The sequence below is a fragment of the Oncorhynchus gorbuscha genome, linkage group LG13 (assembly GCF_021184085.1).
Source record: "Oncorhynchus gorbuscha isolate QuinsamMale2020 ecotype Even-year linkage group LG13, OgorEven_v1.0, whole genome shotgun sequence".
NCBI classification, from domain to species: Eukaryota; Metazoa; Chordata; class Actinopteri; order Salmoniformes; family Salmonidae; genus Oncorhynchus; species Oncorhynchus gorbuscha.
Window position 1 is genome coordinate 39,552,495 of NC_060185.1, and position 10,458 is coordinate 39,562,952.

The 10,458-nt window shown below is 46.7% G+C and overlaps 1 protein-coding gene across 1 annotated transcript in view; it reads left to right on the plus strand.

The window, feature by feature from the left end:
- The window catches only part of LOC123992309 (pleckstrin homology-like domain family B member 1), a 96,448-nt gene that overhangs the window by 83,819 nt on the left and 2,171 nt on the right, over positions 1-10,458 (plus strand). The window contains 10 exon segments of the mRNA XM_046293467.1: positions 2,069-2,185; positions 2,938-3,040; positions 4,195-4,472; positions 4,474-4,490; positions 6,689-6,779; positions 7,062-7,208; positions 7,342-7,561; positions 8,985-9,070; positions 9,278-9,307; positions 10,011-10,049. Coding sequence (XP_046149423.1) covers positions 2,069-2,185; positions 2,938-3,040; positions 4,195-4,472; positions 4,474-4,490; positions 6,689-6,779; positions 7,062-7,208; positions 7,342-7,561; positions 8,985-9,070; positions 9,278-9,307; positions 10,011-10,049 — 1,128 coding nt within the window.

Genomic DNA, 10,458 nt, shown 5'->3' on the forward strand with positions numbered 1-10,458 from the left:
TCGGCATATTCAGAGGGGATGCGCACGGTGGAGACCTGGTCTGGACTTTCCACAGTAGTCGCACCGACGGAAACCCCTAAACACCTCCCCGAGCACTTTCGTGACCACCCCGTGAGAGCCCTCTGTTGTCACGAAATAGTGGGGTCATGACAGGCCAACCAGGGTAGGTCCAGCACCACAGGAAACACAGGAGAATCAATAAGGAAGAGACTGATTCTCACCTTGTGACCCTCCTGCGTAACCATGCCCAGTGGAGCGATGGCCTCCCTAATTAGCCCTGAGCCTAATGGTCGACTATCTAGGGTGTGCACAGGGAAGGGCATATCCACAGGAAAAATGGGGATCCCTAAACTATGGGCAAATGATCTGTCAATAAAATTCCCAGCTGTGCCTGAATTTGCAAGCACCTTATGCTGGGAATGCAGGGAAAACTCAGGAAAATTAATAAACAAAACCATGTGAGCAACAAGGGGCTCTGGGTGAGCCTGGTGTCGACTCACCTGGGGTGACACGAGAGTGCCCTGCCTGCTGCCTCGACTCCCAGAGGAACCTCCACAGCACTGACCGGCAGTGTGCCTTCTGCGGCCACAGATAGTGCATGGAACGGCCCCTCCTCCGGTCGCCTAAGTGCAGCACTTCCCAGCTTCATGGGCGTCGGAGCGGTGGTGCTTGGGGATGTAACCAACAGACCCCGATCTGGACGTCTGCGGGTAGCCAGAAGGTTATCCAGCCGGATGGACAGGTCCACCAGCTGGTCGAATGTAAGAGTTGTGTCCCTGCAGGCCAACTCCCGACGGACGTCCTCACACAGACTGCACCGGTAGTGATCGATCAGGGCCCTGTCGTTCCATCCCACGCCGGCAGCCAGGGTCTGGATTTCCAACGCAAACACCTGTGCTCTCCTCGTCCCCTGCCTCAGGTGGACTAGACATTCACCCGCTGCTCTACCGTCAGGCGGGTGGTAAAAGACTGCCCGGAAGCGCCGGGTGAAATCCTTGAAGTGGTCCAACACCGCTTCTTCCCCCCATACGGCGTTGGCCCACTCCAGGGCTTTCCCTGAGAGGCAGGAGACGAGGGCCACACTCTCACGGCCCAAAGGAGCCGGGTGGACGGTTGCCAGGTAGAGCTCTAGCTTGAGCAAGAACCCCTGACAACCCACCGCCGTTCCATCATACTTCGTCGGGAGGGAGAGCCGAATCCCACTGGGCCCGGGTGAAGGAGGGGTGAGTGATGGTGAGACTGGTGGTGCTGGTGGAGATGTGGAGGAACTCTTCTCTCCCATCGCTCTGTGGTTTGTAGAATGCCATCTATGGTGCTGCCGAGATGCTGTAGCATGGCAGCGTGCTGCTGGACTCGCTCCTCAACCCCTACTGCTGGGGCAACTGCTCCTGCTGACTCCATTCCGAGTGGGTGCGTGTTTCTGTCAATGCTGTGGGTAACTGATGAAAGGAGTCAGGCGCAGGAGAGCTGAGATGCGTGGACAAGGTATTTAATACAAGATAACACCAATATAAACACAATACTATGGTGCGGGAACAATACCGGTACCACAAGGGTTTAATCATGAACATGTAATGGGGGAATTGAAACCAGGTGTGTAGAAAACAAAGACAAAACAAATGGAAAATGAAAAGTGGATCGGCGATGGCTAGAATGCCGGTGACGTTGACCGCCGAACGCCGCCCAAACAAGAAGACTCTGACGGAAGTCGTGACATGTTGTTGGTGCTGCCATAATAATCACTGTCTCTGTCTGTCTGATATCTCAGTAGTAGCTGTAGTGATTTAAAGTACACTCACCAAAAGTAGGCTGCTTTAACATTTCAAAGATATCAATCAATGTCAATATGTTGGTTGAATTGAAATTACTTTGAAACTCTAAAAAAGCCAACATTTTTTGTATTTGTACCCTACTCTACTTCTCATAGCATCTCCCACCAGAGTAAGCATCACAGTTTATCTTCCTCATTCCATTTAATGTAATACATGTTTTACTATGTGCGGGGTAACCTCGAACTATTAGTTTCTGTGTTTGATAGCTGATCCTGGTCCATCTTCACTCCTCCCAGGTGTTCCGCTCCAAGCTGGACAGTGATGCTGGACAGACGGTAAATCAACCCAAAGCAGGCTCCGGATCCCATCTGCAGTGTGGAGCTGCCACACTGGGACGCAACACAACCTCCAAGGTAAACCTCCGCTCCATCTCTATTGGTTGGCTAGTAGTAGGCTCCTCAGCGGATCATGTAGTAATCAACTATTATTATAATGTGAGGTTTATGTAAGGTTCATTTGAATAGCAAACATTTGCAGCTAAAAGCCGAATTGCAGCCTACACAAGCCTACAACCAAGTGAAAATACTAAATAAAAGTTACTGGTGTAGGAGGGAAGTCACATTTGTGGCTGGATTTTGTAGCTCGTGCAGATCTCTTCTGAGGCAGCCATTTGCTGTAAACTTGCAATCTAGCTCGCTTCATCATAATAGTTTGTGTTAAGTTTCTATGAGGACGACTAAAGTACATAATGCCCTTTATACACAATCAATCTGAATGTAGTGCATGTATCCTGCTCAGGTCACCTGGTGATTGATTTGACCTAGCATATGGTTACATACTGGTAAACAACGGCAGGTTGTTATGTGTTGTGTGCTACATGATAGTATCAGATTACATTTGATAGTATTAGATGACATTGCTCACAAGACCGAGAGTTTAAATGCATACCATATGATGGTTTATATACTGTCCCATTCACTGGATATCTTATTGCCTGCCAGTCAATGACGACCACATTGGAAATCAATATTTTGGTGGAAACCTTGATGGCTTGTCACTTGTGTACTTCCATTGCATTGATATGTTGCTGTATATGTTTTTCATTGTTAATTGAATTGAATTAATTTAATCAATCGTTCACTCTCCTTCTTTTGTGTCCTTCTAGAGCCCACTGATGGTTCCCAACAGTACCGGCAGTTTGCCACGGAACTTGGCTGCCACCATGCAGGACATAGAGACCAAGAGAGCGCTAGCCTTACAGCAGAAAGGTAACCACCTTTTGGGGGTTTTCACCAGGCTACTCTGTCCCATGTTCTGGTCTGAGGTCAGAGTTTCAGCAGTAAACATCAACATGGAATAAATATAGTTAGAATGTGTTTAAGATGGTCCTCTCCAAGATTTGTCTGTCATTTTCAAGATTTCCTGTCATGCTTCAGAGAAACCACACCCCGTCCCTGTCTTCATCACCCCACTTCCCCCTCACCCAGTCTCTGCTTCCACGGTTACGACCCTTCCCACGCTTCCCTCCTCTAGCTCGGATTTAACCACCATGTTGTCCTCCTGTCTGTCACCCTGTCCTTCCGTCCCTCCATCCAAACATCCCTCTCTCCATTACTGTCCTCCACTCTCCATGTCACAGAGTCCTCCTTGCCTTCCACGCCTGAGTCTCCCTGCTCCACCATGGACAATCCCACAGACCGACAGATAGACAGACAGACCTCTGAGCCTGGGAGTGGGTTTGGTCTCATGTTCATTTCCTAAAAGTCTGATGTTCATCTCATATAAACTCTCCATCCTTCTTCTTCTCCATCCCCCTGCTGAGAATCAACAATGCATGCATTTGGTAGAAGCAGTGCTCTTCATCTGTCGGGCCACCGTTGTTCCTCTCTAACTTTGCGCCTGTTTTTAAAAGAGGTATCTGTCAGCTATATGATGGATAGCGAGCATGGGTTTGAACTTGAAGGTGACTTCCTTGGGTTACTCGATAATTTTGCATTAGTATTTCTGCTGCTAATGTACTTAGGAGGCTTTGGTGATGAGGAAACGTGTTGCCGGGTGAATTGTGCTTGGGCTTTTGATAATACCAAACACATACTATACATGTATGTTTGATGTATGTGTGGGGCCTGGTTTCATCTGTCGCTGACCTGTGGTATCTACATTACATGGACTCACAGGCAATCTTTAGGTATTCTCTCTTCATAGCCGGGTGACGCTGATCATCAGGACCTTTTTCTTTGCAAGTGGATGTGAGTGTGTTTGAGTTGGTTAGTGGGTGAGTATGTATGTCTGCATGCTGAGGGTGTTGCCATGCATCCTGGAACTGTCATCATGGGACATAATGGGGTATCCCTGGACGTGATGAAACCACCCCCCAGATCAGCTGTGACCTCCTACTTCCTCCCTCTCCCTCCACCCCCAGGCCACCAGGTGATCGAGGAGCAGCGGCGTCGATTGGCTGAGCTGAAGCAGCGGGCTGCAGTGGAGGCCCAGTGCCAGTGGGATGCGCTCCACGGCTCTCAGACCCACCTCAACACCCAGTATGCCCCTTCCCATGCCCAAGGCCCTCCCATGGTGCACCACTCCATCCTGCACCACCAGCCGCCACCGGCGGGCGAGCAGCCATACGACACACTGAGTCTGGAGAGCTCTGACAGCATGGACACCAGTGTCTCCACCGGCAACAACTCAGCCTGCTCCCCCCGACAACATGTCCAGGTCAGAGAAACATACACACACACCCCGCACGCATATCCTCGAACACATACACACACTTCACCGACATGTCCAGGTCAGAGCGAGGAAAACTCAGCCTTACATGATACACAAAGTACACACAAATACTGACTAATTTATGCCAAGGAATCTCCGATAAGTAACCACAGGTGTCAAGCTGTGTCTTGTATCAGCTCATTATTCATTATTGTCTGTCTAACAGTGACAAAAGAAGCCTATGTGGCTGCTCAGCTGTTGTCAGTATTCTGGTGGATATTTAATGTACGCTACTGAGCCTGCTGGAACCAAACCAGGTTGTCTGTCCTGAACTGGTCTGCTGGAACCTAACCAGGTTGTCTGTCCTGAGATGGTCTGCTGGAACCAAACCAGGTTGTCTGTCCTGAGATGGTCTGCTGGAACCAAACCAGGTTGTCTGTCCTGAGATGGTGTGCTGGAACCAAACCAGGTTGTCTGTCCTGAGATGGTCTGCTGGAACCAAACCAGGTTGTCTGTCCTGAACTGGTCTGCTGGAACCTAACCAGGTTGTCTGTCCTGAGATGGTGTGCTGTCCAAACCAGGTTGTCTGTCCTGAGATGGTCTGCTGGAACCAAACCAGGTTGTCTGTCCTGAGATGGTGTGCTGTCTGTCCTGAGATGGTGTGCTGGAACCAAACCAGGTTGTCTGTCCTGAGATGGTGTGCTGGAACCAAACCAGGTTGTCTGTCCTGGGATGGTGTGCTGCAACCAAACCAGGTTGTCTGTCCTGAGATGGTCTGCTGGAACCAAACCAGGTTGTCTGTCCTGAGATGGTGTGCTGGAACCAAACCAGGTTGTCTGTCCTGAGATGGTGTGCTGGAACCAAACCAGGTTGTCTGTCCTGAGATGGTTGTCTGTCCTGAGATGGTGTGCTGGAACCAAACCAGGTTGTCTGTCCTGAGATGGTCTGCTGGAACCAAACCAGGTTGTCTGTCCTGAGATGGTGTGCTGGAACCAAACCAGGTTGTCTGTCCTGAGATGGTCTGCTGGAACCAAACCAGGTTGTCTGTCCTGAGATGGTCTGCTGGAACCAAACCAGGTTGTCTGTCCTGAGATGGTGTGCTGGAACCAAACCAGGTTGTCTGTCCTGAGATGGTCTGCTGGAACAATGCCGAAAAGGACGGTGTGTAAAGTATCCGAGCCAGCACAGTTGGGTTTCAGTCGGCACGATAGTGTGAAAAATTTATATTTCTCTAAATCCAGTTCAAACATTCTACAACTTAGAATTCAAATGTGAACAGGTCATCTTTGTGACAGTTAAAGGCACTCCCAGTCCGTACAGAACTCGTCAAGTTTGTTGTCGTGCATGAGTTATCACCGGCCATAATGAGGCCTACACAAATGTCAACAGGGAAACGCTCTTCCATAAACACATGAGTGACTGCTGAAATATAGTCAAAAGACTAGTTAAATATAGTCTTTATAGTCTTTTAAGACTAGTGAAAGACACTCTGCACAGATAGAGGGGTTTCCTTGAGCCAGATGGTCTGAAAGGTAGGGTGTGTGTGTGGTCACACAGATTAGGCAGATGTGACCATCCCCTTTTGGATCTGGTGAAAGCACAGCTGTTTCTCCACTTTAAACAGGTAATCAAAGATTGCATGTACTTATCAGGCCCAAGCACTCATTAGGGTTGTGTTCAGTGGGCAGGAAATTGAGAGAAAAAAACTGTCCGAAGAGGGAAGGCTACTATCTGGACGTGTCCAATGAGAAACAGTCATTTGTCTTCTGTTGCAAAGCGTTTTAGAATGTTGACCTTCACATGCCTTAATGAACACAACCTTGCACTCACTGTCCGCTAGGTACCACCTGGCTGTACGGGACATTTCCAGTGTATTGGACCTCTAAACAGTTATAGACATGTATACTGACACATTTTATAACTGTCTGGGATAGTTAATAACTGTTTGTGTTAGTTAGTGTCCACATAGTAAGTTACTGTTTTTATGACCAATGATGACAGGTGTTTTTAGGACTTACTTACTTACGTAATCCTCTTCGTTCCCATGTAAGAAGCTTGCCGATCTTTAGCCATTTCGGGCGTGGTTTTCCATGACGGGCCACAGTTTTAGGACTTAAAAGTATTAATAAACTGTTACCCATAAATATATTGAATGATGGATGTCATTGGTAGTTGAGATGTAACTCTGACTGTCCGGTTTGCAGTGCCAGTGGGATGGACGCGCTGAAGATCGAGGAGATGGAGAAGATGCTGAAAGAAGCCCACCTAGAGAAGGCCAGGCTCATAGAATCCAGAGTAAGACACCACCTCACACACCATGTCTAGCTTCCTATCAGATCCCATACTAACGTCTTACTTCAGTGTTTACAGCCAGAAGAGGACTGGCCACCCCTCTGAGCCTGGTTTCTTCCCAGGTCCCTGCCTTCTAGGGAGTTTTTCCTAGCCACTCTTCTGCCTCTGCATTGCTTTCTCTTTGGGGTTTTAGGCTGGGTATCTGTGAAGCACTTTGTGACAACTGCTGATGTAAAAAGGGCTTTATGTTCACGATCTTCGCTCCACCTCCGTCCTTCTCTCCAGGAGCGTGAGAGCCATGCCCGTAGGCAGATGCTGGAGGAGGAGAGGAGGCGGCGCGAGGAGGCTGAGAAGAGGCTGCAGGAGGAGACGGTGCACAGGCAGCAGCTGGTGGATAAGGAGGTGAAGATGAGAAGCAAGAACTTCTCCCAGGTGAGCCTCAGGCCCGACAACAACAATCTACAAAATCCAATCAAAAAGAATATGCAGTTTGAGATCTGTCTCTCTGACCCTCTGTTAGTCGTACAGAAAGACTGGTTACATGTCTGTTTCCTTCTTTCCTCAGGCCCGTCCTATGACTCGTTACCTGCCCATCCGCAAGGAGGAGTTTGACCTGCGCTCCCACATCGAGTCATCCGGCCACAACGTGGAGACCTCTCACCACGTGATCCTCACAGAGAAGATGTGCAAGGGTTACCTGGTCAAGATGGGCGGCAAGATCAAGTCGTGGAAGAAACGCTGGTTTGTCTTCGACCGCCTCAAAAGGACCTTCTCCTATTACGTTGGTAAGGAAAATGCTGCCATTTATATCCATGTTTATATACAGTCATATTTGTGTGCTCTTATTGCTCTGATCGAGCCAATGGGAGATACAGTACATGGCATATTCATACCCCTTGAGCTTAATGTAGACCGTATTTGTGAAAGGTGGTGTAAATGAAGTCAGTGGAGATGAACATTAGGATACACAAGGGTAATGCACATTTGTGGTTAGCAGTTTGGTAGCAGGCTTTAGATACAGTAATATGCAAATGCTTGGTGATCTGAATGATAAAACTGCTAATTATGAAATAATTACTTTATATAAAATTGCAACTACTTTCCTAGAAAATTATGCTTTTATGATTATTTTTATGTAGCAGGGATCAGTTTATGCCTGAAGGTAAAAAAGGGGCATAAAGTTACCCCCGGTCCCTCTTATGTTTTTGCAGTGGTTGATGAAATAATCTGCAATATTGTACCATAAGGGTGTAAGAATGTAGAAATCAGGGGCTCTGTTCAAGCGTTACAGATTCCGCAATATAGATTAAATGTCATTTCCGATTGAGTCAACATGCAGCGTTTACTATGAATGCAGTCTCCACCATTCTATTTATTTATCCCTTATTTTACCAGGTAAGTTGACTGAGAACACGTTCTCATTTGCAGCAACAACCTGGGGAATAGTTACAGGGGAGAGGAGGGGGATGAATGAGCCAATTGTAAACTGGGGATTATTAGGTGACTGTGATGGTTTGATGGCCAGATTGGGAATTTAGCCAGGACACCAGGGTTAACACCCCTACTCTCACGATAAGTGCCATGGGATCTTTAATGACCTCAGAGAGTCAGGACACCCGTTTAACATCCCATCCGAAACGACGGCACCCAACACAGGGGGATTGGGATATTTTTTAGACCAGAGGAAAGAGTGCCTCCTACTGACCCTCCAACACCACTTCCAGCAGCATCTGGTCTCCCATCCAGGACCAACCCTGCTTAGCTTCAGAAGCAAGCCAGTAGTGGTATGCAGGGTGGTATGCTGCTAGCAAAGGGGGGGGGTGTATTGCCTTTAAATTCCAATCACACTGTAAAGCTGAATTTCTGCAAGGAGGATTGAATAGAGCCCCAAGTCTAAAATACAATAGTAGTCAGACACCGCAACCTATTTAAAACAAAAAGGATGCCGTGTTCTCTACAAAAACATTACATATATTTCCAGGAGCTTTTTTGGCTGAAATATTCTTCAAATGGACATGATGATACAGTATGTTCCTTTTATGACACTGGCTTAGGAAATACTGTAGTAGCTCAAGAATAGAATTGTGATAAACAATGAAAAGGATTGTCCGTATCTACATATATTCCATGACTGTCTTTCCCTCTGTCATCAAGGAAACTGTACTGTAGGAATCGAAAATAATAATGTGATGTTTATCTCCTCTACAGACAAGCACGAGACCAAACTGAAAGGAGTCATCTACTTCCAGGCCATTGAAGAGGTCTACTACGATCACTTGCGTATCGCCACGAAGGTACTTTCTGTGTTATCTACCCAACAATCGAAAAACAATCTTGAGGCATAACACAATGAAATGCTCTTTTAATCACTTTTTCTTTTTACGCTTTCACTGTACTGATTAAATATTTATCTTGAAGATCTTTTGTTTTATACACGTTTTGCTTCTTCTACACTTTCATTTCTCTTCTCACTCTTTTGCTTTGACTGGCTGGTTTCACAGAAAGGATTTTTCAACCTCAATTTGGCCAATGTATGTATCACTTTTTGTCTGTGAGCCCACAGACCCACCCATTGCTTGTTCTGCCCCCCCCTACCCCAGTGTGTGTGTTTGTTGGTTGGTTTGGTTGTTTGTTTACACAGAATCTTCAGATAGAAATGTGTCATGTAGAATAGATAGGATTGTCTGTCATGTAGAATAAGGATTTGTGTCGGCTCTACATATTCCATTGCTATCTGCAACTTTCAGTTGAATACCCACCAGGGGCGTAATCATGCATGATTAATACAAAACAAAAACACAGCCATTACAGAACAGTGCATCTCTGGATCCTCACATTTTCCCTTTCCCCCCTCAGTTTCATATTTGTCTGAAGTGCCTGCATTGGAGTTGTTTGCCAAAGCAAGCCTTCTTAGTGATAATTCACTTGTCTGCTCCTCTGTGGAATTGGTTGTGTTTGAATCTGTCCCTTCAATTAATACAATTGAAACAGACTAAATATGGGTGGATTATCTAGGTGTGTGTTTGCGTGTGTGTGTGTATCAGCGTTGTATTTCATACACTGTATATAGTTTATGAACTCCTAAGACGTGCATGTGTGCAACTGTAAAATATGTGCGATGGGCACATGCGTCTTATAGTTTGTGTGGAGAATGTCATGTTTTGTGTGTGTGTGTGTGTGTGTGTACTGTCCTGCTGTATTTCTTATATCATGTTTTGACTCTGTCTCCTTCAGCACTTTTCTGAGCTCCTGCCTCCTCAGTTTCGAAGAGAGGTGTGTGTGCCAGCCACGCCCTGATTAACTGTGTGTTGTGGATAAACACGTGGTAGCGCAGCGTAGGGCTCACTTTTCTTTTTACTTGTTCAAATGACAGACGTGTGACTCGGCCAAGGAGAAGCCCCACTGTCCGGCACCAAGACAATCAGTTGAAAAAAATCTATATGGGCAAATGTATAGCAACTAACCCTTGCCTGTGGTTTTTGGGTTGTCGATTTTGATATTTGATTATTGTAGCACACCCATCATGACCAATTAATTTAGGAAAAATATATAGGGACAGAGCATGATATTGGTTATTTTAGTTGAATCAGAGACAATATCTGAGGGTTAGCACGTAGAAAAAAAACTCTCCACCCACATTCTGCATTCGATCTAGCCTCCAATGATCCCCAAAAAGGATATG